Source organism: Monodelphis domestica, chromosome 2 (genome assembly GCF_027887165.1).
Source record: "Monodelphis domestica isolate mMonDom1 chromosome 2, mMonDom1.pri, whole genome shotgun sequence".
Classification (NCBI taxonomy): Eukaryota; Metazoa; Chordata; class Mammalia; order Didelphimorphia; family Didelphidae; genus Monodelphis; species Monodelphis domestica.
In genome coordinates, this window is record NC_077228.1 from 496,589,324 (window position 1) to 496,616,241 (window position 26,918).

General features: G+C 39.5%; 1 protein-coding gene across 1 annotated transcript in view; it reads left to right on the forward strand.

The window, feature by feature from the left end:
• The first annotated feature begins 487 nt into the window (after nt 1–487).
• Nucleotides 488–26,918, forward strand: part of PIP5K1A (phosphatidylinositol-4-phosphate 5-kinase type 1 alpha) — a 32,423-nt gene continuing 5,992 nt past the window's right edge. The window contains 7 exon segments of the mRNA NM_001136559.1: nt 488–764; nt 18,073–18,113; nt 19,621–19,688; nt 23,592–23,717; nt 24,647–24,764; nt 24,866–25,018; nt 25,691–25,990. Of these exon segments, the coding sequence (NP_001130031.1) occupies nt 686–764; nt 18,073–18,113; nt 19,621–19,688; nt 23,592–23,717; nt 24,647–24,764; nt 24,866–25,018; nt 25,691–25,990 (885 nt within the window). The 5' untranslated portion in view covers nt 488–685.

The window sequence follows — 26,918 nt, forward strand, 5'->3', positions numbered from 1 at the left end:
CAGACAACCAAACTGACCCACCTAGGCCACCATAGCGTAGGAAGGCCAAGCTGGCGCATCTTCCCCCCACCCCCACTCCTCCAGCCTCCGGGGATTTGTTGGGGCGTGTGAGACCAGCGTCATGTGACCTCCAGATGCGCTCAGATTGGTTTCCCCGCCCTTTTGTGCCTGCCCACTGAAAGTGTGGGCTGGAACGCGGGCGAAGTAGGAAGAAGGATAGGCGCATGCGCGCGGCCCGGATTTTCCTAGACTGAGTGTGGAGCTGCGGAGTTGGACGATAAACAAGCCTGTGGCCAGAGTTAGGGATTCGCTCAGCAGGGGACTTTTCACGCCCCCTTTTCCCTTTAGGTGTGGTTCATCCCGAAGGCGTGGCCAAAGAGGTCCGGACGACACCAAAGAGTTTCCAGAGTGGAGGGGGGAAGGCAGTTCCTTCCAAGATCTTTAAAGTAGCGTATCCCAAAATAAGGGTTGATTCCCCCTGTGCCAGATGAATGGTGCGGTCTTCAGCCGGTCCCGGAGCCGGCGGGACGCATCTGAGGGTGGCCCTCGAGGAGGGGGCACCGGCCGGTGGGGAGACGAGTCCCTACGCAGCCTAGGGGGCGAGACTCGACGCCGGGAAGGGGAAGAGGCCGACCTGCGAGGGAGCCAGAGCGCCAGGGTGGCGGGGGGAGAGGGGGCTGCCAAGATGGCGTCGTCCTCCGGGTCGTCGTCGGCCGGGAATACCTCCTTGGAGTTGGCGAGTAGCAGCGGCTCCTCCAGCTTCGGTGAGGCTGAGGGGGGGGGGGCAGGAGGGACCGGAAGAGGGGCTGTAGCAACGGTCGGGGAGTGGGCTAGTGCGGAGGCCGGGGGAAGGGAAAACTCCCGGAGCGGGGACTCACGGGTGGAAAAGTTCAAAGTTTGGGCTGGAACAGGGGGCGCGTCTCTATGAGATTGGGGGGCGCGCGCAGAGGGAAACGCATCGATCCCCAAAAGGGACTTGGGGCTCCAAGTGGTTGAAGAGTTCTTGGCCTTAAAGGTGGGTGCTAAGGTAGTAGGGGAAAGAACCCGAGGAGTGCAAGAAATCAGTGTCTCTAAAAGAGAAACCGGGAGGTTAAGGAGGGGCCTCAGCTTGCAATGGAGGTGGGGAGGTTGGTGGTTGGTAGATGAGGGGGCGAAACGGTGGGCAAAATGCTTTTGTGGCCTTGGGAAGGGGTCGGGGCTTGGTAAAGGAGGCCATTGAAGAGGGATTAGGACAGACAGAAGAATTTGGGGTGGGATTGGAAGTGTTCTAAGCAACAAGATGTGAGGAGCCCAAAAGGAGAAAAAACAGCAGAGTGTATGTGGGAGGGAAAGTGTGGTGTTGGAGGAGGAAGGGGATGTGAGTCAGGGATGGGAAAGGAATAGTGCAAAGGGCGGGGGGATTGATTAAAAATCTTAAAGACAACTTTTAGTGAGGTTACTCGCTTTGGAAATATATGGTATAGAATAGGTATTCAGTGAGCTAGGAATGCTGCTGGATGTTGGTTGTTCTACCTAAAATCTACCTTAAATGGTTGCTGGTGATGTCCATTTGCTGATTGCTACTTCTCATTCCTTTTTTTCTCGTCCCATTTTTAATAGATGGGGTGTTTTTCAGCCACCTAGCTTTCACATTCTTGGATGGTTTTCAGGGACTTAGCTTTCACACCCTTAATAAGCTGAGTGGCTAACCTTAGAGACTTAGACATCTCATTAATTGGAAGTTTTATTTATGTTGCACAAATTTCAGGGATTCACTCTGAACTTGAGAGACACTATGAAAATGACTGTTTTTGGACCTCTGCTAGAAGTCTGACCCCCACGTACAGATGGGAAAAATAGAGAAGTTCTATATGGTCTTTAATCAGACTTATTTTTAGCCAGAAAAGAGGAGGGTCAGTTACTACTGGATTACTTGTGAGAGTTTAATGTTTGTGTTCCAAAACTTTGATTTAGACTGTTTTTCTGAAGAGATTGACCAGATGGATAGGTTTGACAATAAGGAGGAAACATCTGTTTGTCACTTAATGATACTTTCCCCTCCATCCCCACCCCTTTTTTTCCTGCTACAAAAAATCCTAAATCTAGCCTTCCTCAGATATTACTAGTTTAGACTCTTACTCTTGTGGGTCTTGTGTCCTGTGGTCAACCTTATAACTTGTCAGCTGGAAGTTTTTTTTTAATTGTGTATGTATTGTTAGTTCTCTTGTTTTTAACCAGAAAATGTTAGATTTGGGTTGTACTTTGTCATACATGTTTCAATGGGCATAAAAATATTCAACTTAAAATTGTACAATTTTTTAAAGGAATTTAAGAATTTGGTATAATTATCATTTCTTCTTTCACATATCTATGTTATCTATCTATCTATCTATCTATCTATCTATCTATCTATCTATCTATCTATCTATCTATCTATCTATCTATCTGTTAGAAGCCCTTACCTTCCACCTTGGAATCAATACTATATATTGCTTCCAAGGTAGAAAAGTGGTAAGGGCTAGACAAAAGGGAGTTAAGTGACTTACTCAGGGTCACACAACCAGGAATTGTCTTTGGTCAGTCTCCCCTCTCTTTTATCAGGAAAATTATTTTAAAAGCTGTAACCAAACTATTTTTACTTTTGTAATTATTTTTCTTCCTATGTGTCTGAAAAATTGAGGTGAGAAGCATGCTTATGCACAAGTATAATACACATTTTTCCTTATTTAGATGGGTATAAGTACTTTGGGTATTAATCTTATTGATTTCTTTCCCACCATGCATAGATTTTTCAGAAGCTTTGACACTTGATTCTAATGCCAAATACCTAATAAGAAAGAGATTATGTGTGTCATTGGAGATCTGACTCCCCTGGAATTAGGATGTTGGCACAAATAGGAGATAACATGATTTCCTAGATATACATATATATGGTATGATAAGATTCAATGGACATAAAATGTATTCTTTTTGCCTGGAATAAATTAATCATTTCTCCACTTTGATGCTCCTCAAATGAAGAACTCTGGGATTTCACAAGTAATGTTTTCTAGCAAGACTAAAACTGAAATGAAGGTAGTGGTGGGGGTTTGTGTAACACTTTGTAGAGGAGCTACTCTTCAATCTGTGTATGTTCAAAAGCTTTGGCATCCCCACCAGGAAAGGCCAGTGATCAAAAGGAGATTGATCTCCACCATTATTAAACCTTAGAATTCAATCTCCTCCCTGCTTTTAGATTGTTTGCCCATCAGTCCTGGGCTGCTCCCTAATGATCAGTTTACAAACTGAAATACAGGATGTCACAAATCATAAGCTGTAAGAGTTGCTTAACATCTCTTCCTAGTGGGGTAATTAACATGTTTGGTTTTTGGAGAGCCTGGTAAACATCTTAAAGCAGCTACTATTGAGTTCATTCCATATTTTGTTCATGAGCAGTGGCAAGAGTCAGTCATTTTGTTTGAACTTTTTGGTTTGTGTGAGAGATTTTCTCCTCCCCTCTAGTCTTTGTTATTTGGGACAATGACCCATCTTAATAAAATTAAAGATAATTTGTAAGGGCTGACAGTGCAGCCATCTGTCACACACTAGTGTGCAGAATCTATATCCCAATCTTTGTTTCCAGTTTGCTTCAGCCTAAGGAGGCACTGAAATAATACTACCTAGCCTAGAGCCTTCACTCCCATTATTGAAAAGTGTCAGATCTTTCCTATTATTAGCTTAACTTGGAAGTTAGAGGAATCAGGTCAGCTGAAATAAACAAAGTACAAGAGACTGAAGATTGACTCCTCTGGAAATGCATTTGATTTCTTAGATGTCCATGAAACCGTAGCTTTTTCCTGAAGTACCAGACAAGCAATCTCATTTGGTGAGCAATGCTTTCTAAACAGTCATCACAACCTATGTCTGAAATTGTCGTCATTCTCTTTTGAATATCAGGAACACTAAGTAACCTGGAGGTAGCTTCACAGCTGTGTTCTTGATTCCATCTAGTCTACTCTCGAATCACCAAATTAAAAAAAACAAACAACTCAGGACATGGTATTGGGTCACTTTTGTTTTGGATTTTGCTTTGGGGCCCATTCATCCATCTATGGCTGTGATGCTTTTGTTCTCTTTAGCAGTATCTAGCCAGTAAACTCAGCTGTAATCTGATAACCTCAAAGTGCAAACCTTCTTAAGGGTTTTTTTTTTCTGGTTTCATTGCATAGATCATAAAGTTTCTAGGCTGACCTGAGAGACTCTCTCCACTTTCTATTTTTCTTTATGAGTGACAAGAAGTTTAGACTTGAGTGAGCCATCTTGTAAGCAAAACTTAAAGGGAAAAATTAAATTTGTAAATGTAGACTACCTAGAGTTTAATCAAGTGTACGTACTTTTAGAGATTTACTTTAGGTCTCATTATTCTGCCTCCAATTCTACATAGGTAATATTTTTTTTTAACAAACAGAATTTTGAGAATGGAAAAGTGTGTGTGTGTGTGTGTGTGTGTGTGTGTGTGTGTGTGTGTGTGTGTGTGTGTGTGTGTGTGTTTTACTGGCTGGGGTAGGGAGGGGGGGATAATCACCAGTAGGCAAGTTTAGTTCTTTTTCTTTGTCAGCCTCTAAGAGTATTAAATAAAGGAAATGTGGATTTGATGCTAGGTTTTCATTGCTTCTGACAACCATTTGTACCTGTTATGGTTTTATGTTTGACAGGTTTAATCAGTCCTGCAGGCATCTAATGCCTGATATTATTAGGAACATGCTACTTGTGAACTAGGTTAGAGTGCCACAGTATCCTGCTATCCTTTTTCTTTTTCAGTCCTGTTGTTGACCTTTTTGTAGGCTTTTTTGAACTGATATAAAACTGCTGATAATATCTTTGACTATCCATTACATGATAGCTAGTCTTTAAAAAAAAAACAATCTTTTGGGGAGCATAAGGGAAATTAGAGCAGTCTTTGAAGGTGAACAATAGATAATAACAGATCAAGGCAGGGAAGGGGTTATTTTCCCAGGTAAACCTGCTAAGTGCTTTCTTGGGAGGTGTCAGAATGCACCTTTTGATACTGAGTAAGCTCCCAAGAAACCAAAAATCCCCTATTTCTCTTTTTTTTTTTTCCCTCTCAATTCTAGCAGATATGAAATCAGCAGCAAAGCTATTACGGGTTATTTAGTGCTTTGTGATACCTAAGGATTAGGAATCTCTTCTGTTGTACTCCAAGATCATTCACCTCTCATCTTCTGAGGGAATATTTGATCTGATGGTGTTTCTTAGAGAAAGTAAGGTCTTACCTAGCCCATTTCCTATCCTGAATCTTACTTCTCCACCTGTTTCCATCAAAAAAATGAGTTTAGTTTCCTTTTTCTGGGTGTTGATCCTGTTTTGTTCATTTCACTTTGTATATTACTTTTCTATTCCTGCTCTCTCTTCCCAGTTTTAAACCCTGCTTCAAGATTCATTTTTCCTACTCCCTCCAGTGGATCTGCCATTTTGCAGAATATTATGTTTATGGACAATTTGTTTATGGGTCTCTTGCTGTGTTTTGTTTTGGCCTCCCCCCCCCACCCCACCCCCCAATCTAAGGAAGCTTCTGTTGAAAAGCTTGCCAGGTTCTGGGAAATCCCATTATTATTATATCTTGTTTTGTGTGCCTGGCTACTAAGTGAAAATAATCTTAACAGCCAGCACCAGCTGAGGAATGAGTGTAGTAGGTTGAAGTGTTTGTTAGAAAGGACAGATGAATGAAGAGGGATGGAATTTCAGGAGATATACTTTATGAGGTATATTTGCTTTCCCAAACAGAATGACAAAAAGGCCTGATAATCCTCAAGTTTCTTGTTGATAACATATTATACATAGTAAGTACCAGTGTCCTATATTACAAGAATATGATGATAGAAAAAGAGTGATAATTTGGTTACTACTTTTGTCCTACTCTGAACTATCTTCAACTGCAAGCTATATCTGGGACAGCTGTTGCCAATCCAGTAGTTCACTGATATTTTCAAGAGTTAGACTTTACTTGAACAAACATTTATTGAGCATATGAAGCACTTTGGTGAATATTGAGGACTCATGTATTATGGTACTAAATTGTTTCCTCAAGGTAGTTGGAGCTGGGCATGGGAATTGGAAGGGGCAGTGGGCCAGAAATATTAACTATCTCTTGAACAAGAAACATTCAGCAGACCTTTATGGGAAGGAAGAGAGTTTTGTTGAAAGCCTTGTACATAGTTTTGGTGCCATGGAAAACAAATGTTAAGAGCTAAAAACCTTAATTCTCTCCTACAAAAAGAGAAATAGAATTAACACTAGAAAAGAGACTAGAGATCTTCTAAACTAACATCTTTTTACAGGCAAGAGAACTAATGTCCAGAGAAGTGCGTGCTTAGGATAGTTATTGGTATAGTTGTTAGATCAGTGTATGCCTGCTAGGGTTGTTAGACTGGTTTTTAGTCAACTCCCTCCTTCCTCAACACACACAGAATTTACAGGCATTATTAACTCCTTTCTGTCAACTAAGATGGCCTCAGAATCTCCAGACTTATTTGGTTAATAGATTTGTCCTCTAGGAACATCCCAACCTTTTGAATGCTACTCCTATCCCCTACCACACATTCTTGGGAAAAAGATTTCTGTTGAACTAAGTTTAATTTTTATCTATGATATATGTTCTTGTTTAGTCATTATTACATGTGATGGTGATGGTAGTGGTGGGTCTTTTCTCAACATCTTTTCCTTGAGCTGTGCACTCAGCCACACTTCTTAGGAGGCAGGCTGGCATTTAAGTTAGAATTTAGGAGGGTTTTTTTTTGAGCCAGAGAACATATTGTGCCTCCTACCTCTGGAGGGGTAAAAAGAATGACTATCCAGACTGCAAATAACTAGAACAGAACTATTCCTCCAGAGAATTTGTCCAGTAAACAAACTGCTTTCTTGATTATTTCACTAATTTGTTTTAAAGTGTTCTGCTGTGTCAAATGAGAGACCATGGTAATTGTCAGTTTAGTTCTTAGGTTTCTTGTGCTTCTCTCTGACCTATGCAGGAATCATTGGCACATTTGAAACCAAATTAAAAATTGTCCTATAATTCTCTGGGGAGGTTTTTTTTTTCCTGCCATGAACTATCCTGTAGCTTTGGTAGTTTTGGAATGATTATCTATCTGACCTTCAACTTCCCAAAATTATATATGTACTGCAAATATTGAAATTAACCACACACAAGCTTTTAGTTTCTCTGCTGGTAGATGATGTCATTTCATCTCCCACGGAAATGCTTCTGCCCTGAAAACACAGGGAGAGGCTCCAGTATTAAGGCCAGCTCTGTTTTGCTCTACACATTGAAATAACCCTCATTGCAGAGCCATTCACTGCCTGTAAAACCATCTTTGTTTCAGTCATCTCTTCTTGTGAGACCCAATTCTTTTTTTTCCTCTCAAGCCTACATTTACCACATCTCTAGATATGACTTTTGAACCTCTTGTTTTCCTCATCTCTTTCTCTTCCTTCTCCCATAAATGAGTCTAAATTTTCAGGATCTCAGAAACAGTAGACATATTCCTATAGAATCCATGAAGAAAGTAGTGTCTGTGGTTCTACAAACACCACCTTAGGTTGCTCTTCCTGGGTTAGATAAAGAATAATGATTTTAGTTCTTCCTTAAAACTAGATCTAAATAAATTATTTTGAAAAAAACTGTTCTGTGATGGATTATGTTACAGTTTTGTATTTTAGACAGAAAATAAGAGTGACAAGTTTGGGATTTGATCTGATTGGCACAGCTGTTTCTAAGGTGACATTGGCAACATTTAACAATCTTGTGATATTTTTACTAGAACATTTAGCCTAAATCTTACAATTCAGGAAATATATTGAGATTAAGTGATAGACTTGTTTAGCCCTATTCTGATAGGAAAGTATCAAAAGAAAAGCACAAAAAAAACTCTTTCCTTCTATCTTAGATTTAATAGTATTGATTCCAAGGCAGAAAAGAGGGGAGGGCTAGGCATTTGAGGTTAAGTGATTTGCTCAGTGTTACACAACTAGAAAGTACCTGAATCCACTTTTGAACCAGGACCTGGCTCTCAAGCCACTTAGCCCTTCTGAGATACTCTTGCAGTAAGCCTAGTATGCCATGTTCTGAAGCAGATCTGCTGATCACTTTTGTTGGCATAAAAATCAGGGTGTTGAGCATGTTGTAATGTTGGGCATTTTTGGAGCCCAGAAGTGTCAATAGCATCTTGGACATTTTCTCTTATTTTTCTGTTTTAATTTCTCCTCTTCATAATAGTAGCTTTGGAGCAGCAGTGACAGCTTTATGAGAAATTTAGTTTAACATGAAATGTAACTGAGCAGTGATGACCTACCTGGTAGAGAATAAGTGATGAAGAACAGCAGGTGAATAGAGATATCACAGAATTACCTAAAATAGGAAGTCTCCATTTGAAATTTCTCAAGGGAAAAATGTGATTCTTGGTTTGGGGTTAGAGTATTGTGTCTGCTCATGAAATTTTTCTGCCCAAATTTCTCATTAACCTATGATTTTTTTTTGAGAATGGCATATTCCTATCCAAAGTTATTCCATCTTTGAAAACCAACCCTGTATCTCTCTGTTCTTAGCTTAAGCTTTTAGAATCTTTTTAAATGTTCATTCTACTATAAGCAAATAGAAACTTCTTAGTTTATGATAACTTTCTGTTTTTCCTCATCTAGGTTTGCACTTTCTGTGCTGTGGAGCCACCCGTAAGAGAGGTAGATCTGATGCATATCTGTGCTGTTTGAGGAATGAGCTTCTCACAATAACTAGCAGCCAGTTGTCCTTCTCCCCATAACCATCTCAGGTTCCTTGGAATGGGGTGAAGTGGAGTGTATACCTCCTCTAAAAAGCCTGTGAATGAAGAGTTTGTAGTCACATTTGACTAAAGGTTCCTTACTCTTCTCTCTCTTGAGGAGGAAGAAAACATCCTCTCCTAATATAGAAGTATCTTTGCTTACAGTTCTCTAATACAATGTGAACTGCTATTCCCAACTCCTCCATCTCCCATCTGCCAGTGCCTTCCTTCTGTTTGCCCTGGCATCTTCTTGGAATGTCAATCTTATTGTTCTAGCAGCCCATTTCTCTGCTTGGTTACCTCTCCTTGCTATCTAATTTCCCCTGCTCTCCCTACTGCTTAGAACAGCTTTGGTGAATTTATTAACAAGAAAATTTGTGTGTCAATTAATTTGGTAAAGAATCCAGTGGTCCAGAGATTGGACCATCCAAGGATTCTATCATTTTTAAAATATTAAAACCCCTCAATAACTCAGAGGCCCTACAAAACAGTTGGCCCTTGTCCTATCATTTGCCAACCCCCATCTAGGTGAAGGTGAGGGTGTAGACAGAAGGGAGGCCTCTCTCCCCAGTTTTCTAAATGAACTCCCAAATGTATGTATTATGTTGCTGAAGATTCCTCTACATAGTGCTCTGAAACTAGGAAATAGTGTCCAAATTTCATACTTTATCAGTTTTAAGTAATATGTAAAAATCCTGGTATTTAAAGAGTCCCCCCATCTTGTTGTGAAATTGGTAAAAATTCACAATTGTTCCATTTATCATTGGGGAGGAAGTTTGGAAATCATGCTCTTATCAGCAGAAATGCTTCTAGACACGTGCAAAAGAGCCTGATGCATTATACTTTTTGCTGTAGTAAGCAATAACATAGGTACCGAACTCATACAGAAATCTGCAATTTTAGAAGAGACTATTTCTTTTTTTTTAAACATTTATGAAGAAAACAAACAAACATTGATCATTTCCATTATAAAGACCAAAGTTTTTCTCTGTGTTTGTGGCACAATGGAGTTTTACTTTCCCTGGGTTGACAGCTTAAGCCATTCCCCCATTTCTGGAGAAACAGTGACCTGTGAAAATGAGAAATTGTTCTTTTAGGTAAAAGGAGTAGGTCATAAGTTTTGCACTTAAAGTCTTTTCAGAAAAGTGACAATATACTGTATAGTAACAAAAAAATTCCTCAGTTTAGCTTGCAGAAGAGAAGGGGAGATCTAGCTGGTCTTCATTCCTGTCAGTTAAGGAAATTGCTGTCACATAGAAGATACAGGATATTTGGTTGTTGATTTCATCAAAAAGAACCAAGGGAAGGAACTATATATATTCTTCTATTACTGAAAATGACTTCTCCTCGATCACTGAAGAGCAAGTACCTTGAAGGGATCAAGAAATGTGCCATCAGTGTATTCATTACAGTGTTTCTTTTTTCAACACCAGCCTTCTGTTGGAGTAGCCTGATTAGAGTCCCTTCCCCCTCCTACTTCACACCTTGCCTTGCCCTACAGAAGTGGTAGAAAGTTGGGAATGTGAAGCAATGAAGAATACTAAACTGGGAGGATTAAAATAGATCTGGGGCCTGTTTTGCTACTGAGTAGTTGGAAGATCTTGGGTAAGGCAGCAAATTTATTTGGGCTTCAATTTCCTTCTATGCAAAATAATGGGATTGCAATAGAATAATCACTTAAAAGTCTCTTCCAGTTTTATGTTGCTTTGATTTTAAAGCTCTTTGTTGATTTAATTTAGGAATGGGAAAGCAGCTTCCTTTAGAGCTCATAGAACTGAATTTTCAACTTTGTGCATTTTCAAAAACCAACTGTCATTAGCTGATTTAGATATGACCAATGATTGTGGACCCAAGAGGGTTACAGACTGTTCATGTAGTTTGAAGGCTTGGAACTGATGCTATCATCCGTTCCTTTGGCCAAAACAGGCTATTTGTAGCCACCATGTGTTTTCTGTAAAGCAGCCAACTTGTCTTAGCTTCATCTTTGTGTCAAATAAAGTCACTATATCTAGTCTTCTGAAATGTACTTCAGACTAGGGCCTATTAATAAAGTAGGATCCCTAAAGGCATGCTGAATATATTCTGGAGAGACAGGCAAGAGCAACCTGTTAAACTGAATATCCCATAGGTGATGGTTAGTGACATTCTACCTCCCTGTACATACATATCTTTCTTTCATCTTTCTCCATTTTTAACCTTTCTTTTATTTTTCTCCCACCTATCTTCCTTTCCTTTAAAAAAATGTGGTTTGTCTTTTTCCTTTATTTCCTTCCTTCAACAAAAAGTAAGCATTTACTTTTTGTAGCATGTACTTTTTGTAAGCAGGGTGTTATGCTAAGCTGAGGAGAGTGGGGTGGATAATAAAGAGAGGAGTAACTCTTTACTTTTGAAGAACTTACATATTAGTGTCTGTGCTGGGGAGAGAGAGATAAGAAAGTATATAAACAAGCAGTACTGGTCAAAATGAGATACTGGTAGGAGGGTTCATTCAGTTCAACAAGCATCTGTTAGGCATCAGACCCTGTACCAAACCCTAAAGATACAAAGAAAGGCAAAAAAAACCCCTACAGTCTGCCCTCAATGAGCTTACATTCTAATGGAGAAGACAACATGTAAAAAATTGAGATGGATACAAGATACAGGAGTCCATGGAGAGAGTACACTGGGCTTTATTCATACTGGACTTTACCACAGAATTGTGGAAATAAATAACTTTTTTTTTTTGCTTTACTTTTACAAGAATATTCTAGGTTGGCAAAGCAGCTCTGACACTAGAACCAGTACTAAAACTAAGCCGAAAGACCTTGGTTAAAGATCTGTCACTTATGGTAGTGTGAATGACCAGGCAAGCTCTCAAACCTACCCATCTTGTTCCTCATCTGTAAAAAAGATTCCTATTGTATTGTAAACTCCCAACCCAGTGAGGTACTGTTATTGAGATCATTCTACATACCCTATTTTCATCCTGACATTTTAGCCCCATCTCTGTCATTTCCCCTTAATCTTTGGGTAAGCCCCTGTGCAGGGTCCTTATACCACTATCCTAGTATTTTGTTGTTGTCGAGTTTCCTTCCACAAAAGAATTAATATGGAAAAATATTTTGCATGGTTGCACGTATAAAATCTATATCAGATTGGGGGGGTGTTTGAGACTCAAAATTCTTTTTGAAATGTTGGAAACTGTTTTTACATGTAATGCGGGAGGAGGGAACAGTAGAAGCTCTAGATATGCCTTGGGCAGTGGTGACCTTGAGTATACTAGCTGCTATCTTTTGCATCTCTATCCCGGCAGATACTGTGAAGAATAATACAGTCATGATTTCTGGTGGGTGTCATCATAGGTTAGGTAGTCAGTATGGACCTTGCCTTTATCAGCGCTAACTCTTGTGCAATTTCAAGAGCTTAGAGAAGTCTTTGTAGCCAAGTCTAGTATGCCACTACCTTATAGGGTCCTTCCTCCATGAAAGACCTATCGTTGTCCTGTCCCTTAATCACTACTTCTGTCAATGTTACAGAAGCCCTGGTGGAGTAGAAGTGGAAAATGTTGGTAGTGGCCTTAGGTGTGCCCTGAAGGCATCCAGGGATGATAGTGAGTCTGACCCAGCCTCTGCCTTGGTATCTCATGGCTGAGATTGAGTCTCTCAGAGGATAGGGTTCCTTACTGACTCCTGCTTCCTGCCTTCTGTTGCTAAATGGGCTGATTGTGAAAAGTCCCAAACTTCTTTCTTTTTCTTTCTTTTTGCTTTTTTTTTCTTCTATGCCTGATCCCTGGTAAAAGCACTTTTAGATGAGGTGTTGTTGATGCCCATGACCTAAGGGCTTTAAGGCACCATCATAGTTAGTTTTCTCCAAGATCAACAAACCTATTCCCTGAATCATACCTCAACACTTGTGACAAGATTCTGTGACCTAAAAATTATCCATCTGATGCTGAAATTATGCCTACACTTTTGTTTCCTTCTCATGATATACAGTATGATCTCTTTCACATCCTATGGACCATATGTTCTATAGGATTAATTTCCCAGCAAGAATTCCAGTCATGTCTTCTTTTTCTTAAGTTGATAACTCCCTAAAAGTCTCCTTGGAAACTTGATGAGCTTCCCTCTCACCCTGTTCCCACATATCAGTGTGAAGAAACTTGTCTTTGAAAACATTTCAAAGAAGGTCTGCTTAGGAGAGGGTGATTCAGCATCAAAAAGTGGGAGGTTGTAGAGAAGCCACAGTGGTGGTGGGTGAAGAAGAGCAAACAGTATTTCAGCGTTGAGAGTGGCCTAGGATGTGGTGGTAAAGAGTAAGATCGGACTTTACTTGGACAGATTCTGCAACCTTCCTGGTCAAAAAAGACACTAGGATGTTTGCTTTGCTGATACCTACCTCATTTATCAGTTAGAATATGTACTAATTTATTTTATTTTATTTTTTAAAGTAGCTTTTACCTTCTATCTTAGAATCAATACTTAGTATTGGTTCCAAAGTAAAATAGTTGTAAGGGCTAGGCAACTGAGGTTAAGTGACTTGCTCAGGACCCCACAGCTAGGAAGTATCTGAGTTCATATTTGAACTGAGGACCTCCCATCTCTAGGCCTGGCTCCCAACCCACTGAGCCACCTAGCTGACCCATGCTGAATTCTTCTAAATATCCTACCCCTCAGTTATTGGATTAATGCTAATCTGACCTTAATGATGATAATTTTCATTTTAGGAGAAACAAATAATTTCACAAATGCCAAGGAGGGCTATTTCCTGTTTGGGGAAAGTCAGTTCATGTGTTTCCTCCATCCCATATTTTCTTAGGGTGATTATATCCTTATCAGAAAGTATTTGAGAAAGGGGGTCAGGAAATCAATTTCCTACTGAAAGAAATTTTGTCTTATGCAAAAAAAATTAAATACCTCCTCTCCTGAGTCAAATGGCATAGTGTTTCAGACCAAATACTGTCCAGCTGGAAGTGTCAAGCTGGCATTGCCATGCTGAGTTGGCATTTTTAACAGTTTCTCTTTTGAGGTCATTTCCCACCATTATAAAATGCTTAGACAGAGGAAAGAAGGCTCAATTGTAAAGGGACAGGTGCAGTGATAGTGGATGCTCAGACTTTGGGGTTTCCTAGATAGACCATATCAAGTTGGCAGAACCCTAGGGCCAATTGGGCAGACCATAGCAGATGGTGCCTAGTGTTGGCACTCTGATGTCCATCAGGCTCTGCACTAAGCTGTGTTGTAGCATTGAGTCTTTGTTAGCAGCATTAGCAAAATCCTATGGGTTTTTTCTTTTTTTTTTCCCTATCCTTCCCTGATAGCTTGGCACTCTGAACAATTAATTTCCTAGGGACACCACTTCCGGCAAAGAGAAGAGTTCATCCTCTAAATGCTGTTTGGTCTGAAGGCCATTATTTAGCACCTGGTAGCTCCCTCTCTTCCCCTTACAGCTGCAAACTTCCTGGGATGAACCCCAGTTCTGCAGCTGCAGTATCCCAGCTCAAAAAAGGAGAGAGAAAGGCAGCATTGGATAGAGTCCTCCCACCAGGGTCTTAGGCATTGTCCAAGATTATAGCTCTAGATCTGGTTAGTACATGGTATATGAATACTGTGAAAGGGTAAGAACCAGAACTTGCTTTAAATAGTATATGGAACAAAGTTGGCCTGAGCTGCCATAAGGTCCTCCCTTCTCTCTCTCTACTCCCCCTCCTCTCCCCTTCTTTCCCTCTCTTCTCTTCCCTCCTATAGTATTATAAAAACTTTTTCACTTTTCTTGCATCTTTCCTTTAAACTGGAATATTCTTTAAGTGGCAAATGGGCACCTAAAGAAGAACCTTCATCCAGTGGGAAAGTCTGCAAAAGAAAGACCAAGGAATTCAGAGCTAAGTTGTGCAACTGACTGACTGATTTTTTAATTTACTAAATATTTTATTTTTAACCCAATCACATAGAAAAATTTTAACCTTCATTTTAGGGCAAATTTCTCACACTCCCTTCCGGACCCTTCCTCAAGACAGAAAGCAATTTGATATAGGTTTTACATGTTTAAAAGTATAAAACATCTTTCGTGAAAGAGAACTTGAACAACCAAAAGAATTGAAGAAATAAAGTGAAATATAGTCTGTCTTTTTCTGCATTCAGACTCCATCAGTTCTTTCTCTGGAGGCAGATGGCATTTTTCATTATGAATTCATTGATTACTGGGGATAACTAAGTCATTCATAAATGTTCATCACATGATATTGGCTATTAATATAATATTTACAGTGTTCTGGTTCTGCTCACTTCACTTCGAATCAGTTCATGTAGGCCTTTCCAAGTCTCTCTTAAGAGGGGGCAGCTGGGTAGTTCAGTGGGAGAGCCAGACCTAGAGATGGGAGGTCCTAGGTTCAAATCTGGCCTCAGACACTTCCTAGCTGTGTGACCCTGAACAAGTCACTTAACCCCCATTGCCTAGCCCTTACCACTCTTCTGTCTTGGAACCAATACACAATATTGATTCTAACATGGGAGGTAAGGGTTTAAAAAAAAAAAGATATTGGGAGCCAAGTCTCTCTTAAATCATCCTTCACATTATTATTTATAGCACAGTAGTATTCCATTATAATTATTTACACAATTTGTTCAGCCATTCCCAGTTGATGAACAGCCCTAAGTCTCCATTTCTTTGCCACCACAAAAAGAGCTGCTATAAATATTTTTGTACTAACAGGTCCTTTCTCCCTTTTAAAAAAAGATACAGACCTAGTAGTGGTATTGTTGGGTCAAAGGATATGCACAATTTTAAAGCTCTTTGGGTATACTGGTCAAATCAGTTCACAATTCTACCAGCAATGCATCAATGCCCCAAATTTACAATATCCCCTCCAACATTTATTCTTTTCCTTAGCCAATCTGATAGGTTTGAGGATTGTTTTAATTTGCATTTTCTAATCAAGAGCAATTGACTGATCTTTTAAAAATTAAAGAATTTTTTCAATGAATGAAAATCCACCTTTATTCCCTCTTATTTCTCCTCCTCCCCCCAGTTAAAAAAAGAAAGAAAGGTAGAAAAAAGCAAGGAAAAAAAAACTTGTGACATGATCAAATGAAACAAAATTTTGCATTGGCCATGTCTAAAAATTGGATGTTTCAGTCTATACCTTGAGTCTATCACTTACCAAGATTCACCATTCACTTTTCATATTTTATCATGAATCCTCTGGATTCGTAATTAGGACTGACCAGCATTTTTTGAATTCAGCTCTCCTTTCCTTTATATGTCTTAGTTGAGCATCTGTCTCTTAGCCAAAGCAGAATAATTTCAACCTGGAGGATTGAGTGTGAATTTGAGAGCTGAGCCTATTATTGTTAGAGATTTGTGAGTATTTAGATGTAAGATGAACTTAAGATCTTGCTCTTTGATCTATCCTTCCCACATTAGATCATGCTTAGTATCATACTCTTCCCATTCAAGAGAGAATTTTCTCTTTTCAAAGGCTGAGCCACAAAAGTAGGAAAATCAGTAGCAGACTTACATTTAAAATGTAGGAATGCTGCCTTTCTGTATTCCTTAGAATCCCTAATCTAGGCCCCAAGTCTCAAACTAACTTTGGTGTTAACCCAAGTTAAGTTATCCTTTTGTGAAAATTGGTCTACTATAGAAAGGATGTAGGATTTGTAAGCTTATGCATGATGAGGGAGAGATTATAGACCTCTTTAGATTTGGGAGTGAACAGAGTATTAGGTTTTTCATATTACCATTTTTCATTTTATGTAGCATGTCTTCTTACCAACATAGAACTGTTAAGCATAAGAACTGGCTCCAACATTCAACTCTGCTTTTTTGGGAAGATAGGAATGAGAACCATCTGTTCCACTTTGTTGGCTTCTGGCCTGTCTATGGGGAGTGACATTCTATTGCTCTGTCTTGTGGGACTGTAAACAGTTAGCCTGTGGCCAGTATTGAGTAAGAACCTCTTCCCTCAATCTTGTCTGGTCCTCAAATCTAAATTGTCTGGTTTACACAATTAGATATAAATTTTTTTCCCTTATATAAGTATCCCAAATCTCCCTATCTCTTCTATCTCCTAGGTCTTCACTTTCATTTCAGAATTGCCATCATATTTTGACTTAGCATTTACTTCTTTTTAAAGATGTTTAAACTTTTCCCCCTGAAGATTGTTCTGAACTAGGCCAAAGAAATGATTGAGCAAATTCTGAAGATAAATGTCACTTAAAATTATAACTTCTCCAAAAATGCAGAAACTGTCAGCTTGGCTTTGCTTTGGCTTCATCCTTTTCCTGGCTGGCATGTAGGTAGAGGTGAGGGTGGCAAACTTATCTGTTCCATGGGTATAGGGCCTGCATCCATTTTCTAAAGATATTTACTTCACATTTTTCCTACATCAAATGTATAAAAAGTCATAAATTTAACTTGATTGATTTGTCCATAGCAGGCACTCAGTATTTCTGGAATGAGTAAGTTTTAAACCTAAACTATTTATGTCTTAGCTTATTGACATTAACAACACAGTGAACCAGAACAAGATATAGAAACCCTTAATCAATTCCTGTAAACCTTACGTTCCTCTGATCAGTGGTTTCCCAAAGTGAGATCTGGGGAATCTCTTTTAAGAGGTTTATGAAGTCAAAATTATTTTCATAATAGTACTTAGATGGTTTAGTTTCTAATATCAGTAGATATAATGCACATAAAACAAAAGCTCTTTGAGAGATAGTCATTTTTAAGAGTGTAACAGGTTCCTAAGACCAAAAATTTTGAGAACCAGTGCATCTGATTGAACCCTTTTTCTCCTGTGAGTCCTTATTTATGTGCTTTCACCCTAAATCTCTACTAACCTAAAACTCTCCTCAGAAGGATTCAACAGTTTGTTCATGTTTGTACTGGACAAAAGTTCCTGGACTCTCAGGAAGATAATCTCTGAAGTACTAGTGATTTCATTAGAAGGTTGGTGTGCAAAATGGCAGTCTCATGTACCATGAGTAATCCACTTTGAACAATGAGAATAAACTCTGAAAAAGTCCATTTCTGGATTTTCTAGGAGTATTGGGGTATTTCCTGTCTCTCCTTTCCAACCTTGATGTCTTCAGCCACTGACTTTGTGTCTAGACACTAATTACATAATTATTTTTTCATAGAGAATCTTGAGTTCAGTATAAAGCAGACATAGACTGGAAGATAAATATTTAAGAAATCAAACTGATTTTTAGTGTGTTTAAGCACCAAAGTGTGTGTGTATGCCTTTGTAGCCTTGCATATACTTATGCTTTTTTGTTTTGTTTTTTTTTTGTTTTTACAGTACAGTCGACCTTCAAAAAATCTTTGACCCCTTCCTCTGAGGTGAGTTTCAGAAGATAAGAATTTTTTAAGAGGGTGAAAGGTATTTGTACAGGGTATCTCTAGATTTGGGGTGGGGTGAGCTGGCCTTCACTTCTTCTGGTAGGTAGAAAAGAAATTCATGGTACCTAACTGAAACTATTCCTGCTTTAATTTTATCTTATTACCTTAGAATACTTTTTCTTTTCTTCTTCCTTTTTTTTTTTGCCACATACAAGATATTCCTTTTTAAAACTTCCTTCCTAGACCAAATTCCCTACCTTTTTTTTTTCTAACTTCTCTTGCCTACTTCTGGGATCTGAGATAGCTTCAGAACACATAAGTAGAAAGCAGCCAAGACCTATGTCTTGAGTTTTTACTACTAAGCCTTGAGAGCCTTTGAAGAAATCCTTTCTGTGGCTCATTTTCCAAGATCCATCTGCAGTGAACTAAGGATGTAATGGAAACAGTACTGGTATTGGGACACAGAAAGTCTAAATTCTGGCTCAAGACGCTTTATTAGCTGTATGACCCCGAGTAAATCATTAGCTTCCAAGCCTCATTTTTATCATCTATTAAATGGTGATTACAGTACTCATACAATTAACTTATAGGATTGTTGGGTAAAAAGTGCTTTAATCTTATATCATGCAAATATGACCCACTATGATTATCTTTAAGGGCTTTATTATCAACCAAGGGTTTTGAAAGGAAGCAGAGAATGTGAATGTCACATAGTGGAGAGTAGGAGGCCTTATTTAGATTGCTCTCTGATGATTTTTTGGCTTCTAAGATTAACCTTATTGGATCTTTTCCTAAATCACTATTCCCTTTTCCCTACTTGTTTTGAGAAAAGATTAAAGTTGAGAGTAAATTCCCAAAAATTTCTTGTACTATGATCAGGATGGTCCATCTCAGACCTAAGCAGGCTCTGAATCTGCTCCGATAATCCAATGGCCAAACTGTCTAGTTGGTGTGACCTTTTTATCTGACTTAGTAGAGTTTGGTTTGGTGTTTGGCATTTTAGATGTCGAGTATGAACCTTCTTTTTAAAAATAATTTTAATAATAGCAGGTGACATTTACATAGCACTTAAGGTTTCTAAAGTGCTTTATAAACATTGCCACATTGTATTTTCTTAAAAGCCAAGTGAAGTAAATACTAGAGATATCACCCCCATTTTACAGATGAAGAAACTTGTATCTCTGGAGGATTAAGGGACATGTCACATAGATATTAGAGATGATATTTGAATCAAGTTCTCACTCATTTCCAAGTCCAAAATGGTTTCTAATACTTATTCATCCTTTTAAAGGTCAACCAAGGATTTGACATCATTTCTGGAATACAGCTTTACTCTTCAATTGACTTTTGACCTTTCTTAAGTTAGTTACAGTATAGAAAATAAACAGTGATGTTTAATTAAAGATTAAATGCCTTTGACCTAGAAAGCAGAGCATCTGTGATTGATTGTATCTAATTTGTTAATTGCCTAAGATGAATATTTACTTTGTCTTCTTTCTCTTTATAGGTATCTAGTGCCTCTGTGGTAGCCAAGAAAATAGGACATAGAAGTGTTGATTCCTTTGGGGAGACAACATATAAAAAGGTATATATCTGGATTCATGTCTTTTCTCTTAGAACTTTCCTCTTAGAGCTCCATTTCTCCTGCCTCTGTTTCTGATTTCCCACATCTCGTGCCTTTGCACAATAGCATCACACATAGCTACTGTTCTGCCATCTACCTTACAAAAGATAGACTGATTCATCTCTCAATGTTTAAATAAGGATGTTCATAATAGAGGATTTACATTTCAGTCCATTTCTTGCAACAGACTTGGCAACAAATATCAGCTTATTGTACTAAATAAACTGGGTCTCTTTGTTAGGGATACTCATGCAACTGGTCCTTCAAGGCTGCTCTCACTTTACCTCAAGGGAAATAGTCTCTTTAATTCCTTTCCCATGATTCCTAATATACATAAAACTTGGAGAAGAGGCCAGGTCCTTGTATGGCAAGCCCCAGGCAGCCAGCTGGCCAGCTTTCTAGTCTATCCTGTCAAACCCATTACTTCCAAGTGTTGTCTTTGAAATGAAAAAGTTCTCTGAACTAGTGGGAGGAGTCTGAATACCTCCCTTGAGATATCAAGTGGGCTAGAAAGGAAGTTATCCTGCCAAGAAGAGAGAGATAAGTGGATTCTGGGTACAGTTGGGGGAGAGAAGAGAAGAACAGCCACTTAAGGTTTTCTCAACTCTTGGCCAAGCTCTAAGATATGTTCTTACTCTGTAGCCCTCCTTGGGAGTTCCATATCTAGCTTCCTAATAATAGTACCGACTTCACAGAGATGTGATCAAGCTCAAATGAGATACTATACCTAAAGAGTTTTGCAAACCATAAGCAAACTATGAATGCTAATATTCCTACTTCAGAGCTTCTTTAACAATGTAGGAGATTAGAATTTAGGAGCTGCCAGCTGCAAATTTTTAGCTGTCTTGGCTTTTCTGACTTCCTTGTCTTAGTGGCATTATCCTAAATCATCACTTTGATATAGTGACATACATTTGTCTCTTTGGCTTTTACAATAAGATTTTCACATATCTAATTCTTGAAACAAAATTAAGTCAAATCAGCAAACATCTATTTAGTGCCTATTGTTTGTCAAGCATTGGGCTAAATGTTGGGCATATAAAGAAGGGCAAAAACCAGTCCCTGCTCTCAAGGAACCTACAATCTAATGTGGAAGACAATATATAAACAACAAAGTATTGAAAGAAAGACAAATACAGGATAAATTGGAGATAACACAGAGAAGGTACCAGCAATAAGTGGGATTGGGAAAGGCTTCTTCTAAAAGGTAGAGATTTTAGCTGGGATTTGAAGGATCCGGAGAAGCCAGGAGATAAGACAGGAAGAGGGAGAAAATTCCAGGTATGGGGGATAGCCAAGGAGAATTGCCTGCATCAGGTGATGGAGTATTTTGTGAGAGGAATAGCAAGAAGGCCAGTGTCACTGGATTGCAGAGTATATTTATAGGAGTAAGGTGTAAGAGTGCTGGATGCTGGGGGAGCAGCTAGGTGGCTCAGTGGATAAAAAGCCAGACCTGTTAATGGGAGGTCCTGGGTTCAAGTTTGACCTCAGACACTTCCTGTGTGTCCCTGAACAAGTCACTTAACCTCCATTGCTTAGACAGTGTTCTTTTGTTTTGGAACCAATATATAGTATTCATTTTAAGATGGAAGGCAAGGGTTTAAAAAAATACTGGAAAGGTAGGAAGGAGTCAGGTTGTGAAGAGCTTTAAAAGTCAAACAGGAATTAATCTTTGATCCTAAAAGTAATAGGAAGTCATTGAAGTTTATTCAATAGTGGAACAGCATGCTTGTACCCATTCTTTAGGAAGATTAATTTGACAGTTTAGTGGAAGATGGACTAGAGATAAAGAATCCTTCCAAGTCCCAGGAGAGGCTTGAATCCATTGTACTGACCAACAGTTTTGAGGTGAGATAGGCCTGCACTAGGGTGATGACAGTGTCAGAGGAGAAAAGAGGCCATATACAAGAGATGTTGTAAAAGTAGAATCAATAAGATTTTGACAATAGAATGGATATAAGAAGTGAGAGTAAGGAATTGAAGATGACATCTGGGTCGCAAGCCTGAATGACTACAAGGATAGTGATGCCCTCTACAGTTATAGGATTGTTACAAAGAGAGGAGAGCCAGGGGTGGGATGGAGAATATGAGTTCAGTTTTGTTCTTGTTGAGTTTTAAATGTCTATGGGATGTTGAATTTGAAATGTCCAGTAGACAGAGATGTGAGTCTAGAAGTTGGGAAAGAGGTAAAGGCAGCAAAGTAAATGGGAAAATCATCTACCCAGAGATCAAGTCAAATCAACATTTATTTAGTGCCTGCCATGTACCAGGCACTGGGCTAAGTGCTGGGATTCAAAGAAAGACAAAAGCCAATCTCTGCTCCCAAAGAACTCACAGTCACATAATTGGAGACACCACTACCACATATACAGCTATGTTACCCCCCCCCCAAAAAAAAAAAAAAACACATATGGGATAACTTTGAGATAATCAACATAGAGAAGGTACCAGCATGAAGTGGGTTTGGGAAAGACTAGAAGGTGGGATTTTAGCTGGGATTTGAAGGAAACTAGGGATAATTGAAGCCATGAAAGTTGATGACATCACTAAATTAAGTAGTATAAAGGGAGAAGAGAAATGGTTGCTTCATTTTATTCCTGGCCTTTTTATATTGGATAGTTTTTAGTATCTCTTTCAGCCCTGAGTAAACTATATTTGCCCTAAAGTATATTATCATAGAACTTTAGAGCTGAAAGGAATATGTAAAATCATCCAGTTCCGGAATTAAACTTTTTTTTGTGACATGGACTCCTTTGGTAGTCTAATGAAACCTATGGATCCCTCAGATAACATTTTTAAATGCTTAAAATAAAATATATAGAATTATAAAGGAAACCAATTATATTGACATAGTTACTGACATATATTAAAAATAAAAAACAAGTTCATAGACTTCAGATTAAAGACCCTTGATCTAGTCAACCCCTTCATTTTTAAGTATTAGAAACTCCTATGGCTATGACAGTAAGAAATGTTTGGTTTGTTTGTTTGTTTGTTTGTTTGTTTGAGTAGGCATTGTTTAAAGTGAGGTAGACCACTGCATTTGCTTCTTTTTCTCTTAAACAAGATACAAAAAAACAAATTGTTCCATAGTTCGTTAAATACCTTCCCCTTATAATAGACTCTGTAATAGTACAGAGTCTTGTAATAGTACAAAGTCTTTCCTATGAAATTGGGATCCTTAATCAGGTGGGAGAGGGCCTTTGCTTCCTGGATTTATTTATTTATTTTCTTGTGTTAGGAAAATTGAGTTTATTAAAAAATAACCCTTCCTTTTTCTTTATGAATTGACCTGTGTTTTTTATGTTCCTTTTATCCCCATCTAAGAGGTTCTAATGGGACTTCTAGATTTTTGACAGTCTTAATCAGGCCCTGTTGCATACTACTATGATTACTACATTTTACTTTAATTACTGTCAAGGGTATAAAGTGCTTATTGGGGAAAGGGGATGTACCTATTGATTCTTCCAAGGAAGTGTCTGCTGGAGACTATCCATTCATCACTAGGGTTCTCAGTTTAAGAGGGTCTCTAAGGTGGAAGTCTAAGAGTGAGAAAAAGGCAGAGCCTTTAAGAAAAATGCATCTGGTAATATATTGAGCTCAATTAGAGAAGACATAGGGAGCACTGTGTCTAAAGACACAACTCTCACTACTTTGTATGGCAGAGTGCCCTGCTTCTTGTAGGCACTATCAGACTTTGACGTCGCAGGAAGCCCAGGAGTATGTCGGAAGCCTGTGTTTGTTTCCACGCTACTGAGAATCCCCTTGCTTCTTTCTTCTGGTACCCTGAATCAGAGCTTTCATAGTCTGTCAGATTTAACAACCTAAATCAATTCTCTTTTTCCCCAGACAACTTCATCAGCCCTGAAAGGTGCCATTCAGCTAGGTATTACCCATACTGTTGGCAGCCTCAGCACCAAACCAGAACGAGATGTCCTCATGCAAGACTTTTATGTGGTGGAGAGTATCTTCTTCCCAAGGTGAGACCACTTGACAGTTAGATCTGGCCTCTTTCGGCTGATCCACAAGAGGAGACTTAGGGGTCCTTCAAGGGGATTGGATAAAGTATTTCCTGACCCCACCTCCTCACTCCCCTCCAAAACATACAAGCAATTCCTTATTACTTTGCATTTACTTAATTGTGCACCTCTTATATGCTTCAGGTAGAAAGTAAACTCCTTGAGGGTGGGGGTACTCTTATGTACCTCTAGTGATAAGTTCAATACTTTAGCACTTAGTCACTGTTGTTGGGAAATTGAAAGGCCCAGTGAGAAAATAGTATGCTATGTTATCTAGTTAGGTCCAGTCCACACTGGCCCTTAGAAGTCCTCTCAATTTTGACCCTTGACCTAGGCATTTGGTGTTCAGTCAGACTAGAGGCTGTTGTCCTCATAATCCCTAGCAAGTTCCTGGCACTGATTGCACTTTAAATGTGAGAGGAGGGCCTGATGTGGTCAACCCTCTTCAGCAAGGCCAACACAGTCACACTTTGGTTTTAAGCACTTTATTTTAGAGGGTAAAATGGTCCTCCCTACTCAGCAAGACATTTGGCAGAAAGTCTCCCAGGCTTAATCAAGGTATTGTGGGTCTGACTTGTTGCAGATCCTCTTGTCCTTGCTTGCTGCAGAGACTTAGTTTTCTCTGCTTAATGAGTTGAAAACCAAGGCAGCTACTGCCTTTTTTTCTAATGGGTTGAGTATGGGAGTAATATGAGCACTCTCTCAGCCCATGCCTTAATCCCCACACTCAGCCTTTGATTCACCAAGTGAATGAGTTAAAACCTTGATTATCCCTTTGGGAGGGTGATAGTGACTAGACTGGGGGTTGGGGGAGAGGAAACCTGAGGGAATTCCTCGGGCCTTCTGACGAATTTTTGCCAGTCTTGACCATTTCTACTTATCCTGTACAGTGAAGGGAGCAACCTGACCCCTGCCCATCATTACAACGACTTCCGTTTCAAGACTTATGCCCCTGTTGCTTTCCGATACTTCCGAGAGTTATTTGGGATACGGCCCGATGATTATCTGGTAATCTTTTGGGATACTTTTGTGTCTAGTTCTTCCTTAGTCCAGGGTTGCCAGGTCCTGGTGTTTCTAAAACTCTTTTTCCCTGTCTTTCTGAATCCCAGTATTCCCTGTGTAGTGAGCCACTGATTGAGCTCTGCAACTCTGGAGCCAGTGGATCTATCTTCTACGTGTCCAGTGATGATGAATTCATTATGAAGACTGTCCAGCACAAAGAGGCTGAATTTTTACAGAAGCTGCTGCCAGGATACTACATGGTGAGAAAGCTGGCTTTACCAAGCCCCTTCTGCCTTCTTCCTTGTCACTTTGCACAAGCATGGGAAAGCAGCTTTGATGTTTCCTTCCCAAAACTTTGGACACTTTTGGTCCCCTTTGCTACTGCCTCACCTTGGTTTTAGCTTTCTCTGCCTACCCTGTGAGGAGATGCTCTTGGGTCTAAGGTCTTTGAAAAGCCCACGGTAAAGCCACGGGCTCATGTTCACTTTTTTAAACTTGACTCCCAGTGCCTTTCCCCACTTCTTGCATACTCCCAGGCTTGAGGATGGGTTAGGAAAACCTCCTAGTCCCTCTGAAAATTTTCTTTGTCACAGCATGATCTCAGCAATTCGAGAAAAATATTTCCTCACTCATTCTGCATCTTTGACCCTAAGTTATTATTATTGGATGAGTTACTCTATCTACAGCTCTTCTTGGTCGTGATTTACATGCAGAATTGAAATGAATGCTTTGGAGGATTCAAGCAACTAGAAATAGGAATAATTTGAAAATCTCAGACTGATAGACCTCAAAGATCTGCCTTGGTAAATAAATACCAGAAGTCTTAAGACAAGAAAGAGGGAGAAATAAAGATAAAGGTATCTGTTATCTTAGAACATTATCTTCCCCTTTAACATAGTTTCCCTCTATCTCTTTTGTCTCTGCCCCCTCAGAACCTGAATCAGAATCCACGAACTCTGTTGCCCAAATTCTATGGGCTATACTGTGTACAGGCAGGTGGTAAAAACATTCGAATTGTGGTGATGAACAACCTGCTTCCACGCTCAGTCAAAATGCATGCTAAGTATGACCTCAAGGGCTCAACCTACAAACGGCGCGCCTCACAGAAAGAGCGAGAGAAAGTGTTCCCCACCTACAAAGATCTGGACTTCCTGCAAGATATTCCAGATGGCCTCTTTTTGGATTCTGACATGTATAATGCCCTGTGCAAGACACTGCAGCGAGATTGCTTGGTGAGTTCCCTTTCTTTCCTGCAAACAGCATCAAGATCATGCTTCAGTGTTGACCTTGTGATGAGTGAGGTAGGATTATATTCCTTTAATACCAGCCCCCTCCAAAAATCAGTAGACTTTTCACTGTCACCAAGAATCACAAGGAACCTGTCCTTGTGAAATCTGGAGTTACCTCCTTGTGACCTTGCTTAGCCCCTGCTTCTCTCACTACCATGGCTTATCACAAGAATCCAATATGGCTTTTAAAAAAAAATTACTTCTTTTCATTAATACATCGAAATAATTTTTGACAATTGTTTTCTTTCTTTTTTTTTAAACCCTTACCTTCTGTCTTAGAATCAATACCATATATCGGTTCCAATGCAGAAGAGTGGTAAGGGCTAGGCAAGGGGGGTCAAGTGACTTGCCCAGCGTCTCATAGCTAGGAAGTATCTGAGGCCAGATTTAAACCTAGGACCTCCCATCTCTAGACATTGCCCTGAATCCACTAAGCCACCCAGCTGGCCCCTGACAATTTAGGATTCAGATTTTCTCCCCTCCCCGACCCCTTCAGGTGGTATAAATAGCCTGATATAGGTTATACCAGTGCTTTTATGCAATCTAGTATTACTTTATTAAGTACCAAGAGGGAGAAGGATGAAAGCTGACAAGGAAAACTTGGGGGGGGGGGGGTAGAAGAATGAAGCGAGGGAATGGAGGACTTAGGGAGAAAGCTGAACTGCTCTTCTTTAGGGATGGCAGCAAGGCAAATCTTAATGGAATTTTTGAACCTGAAATAGACTAAGGACGGCAAAAGGGGAAGGGTCCCCTTCCCCATGCAGACCTTGGTTAGAGTCATGAGATCTTCATCTGTATGGGGAAGGAAAAAGAGAGGGAAACTCTTTAATTCCCTATTAGTATCTTGAGTTTTTACATTACCTTCATTTTT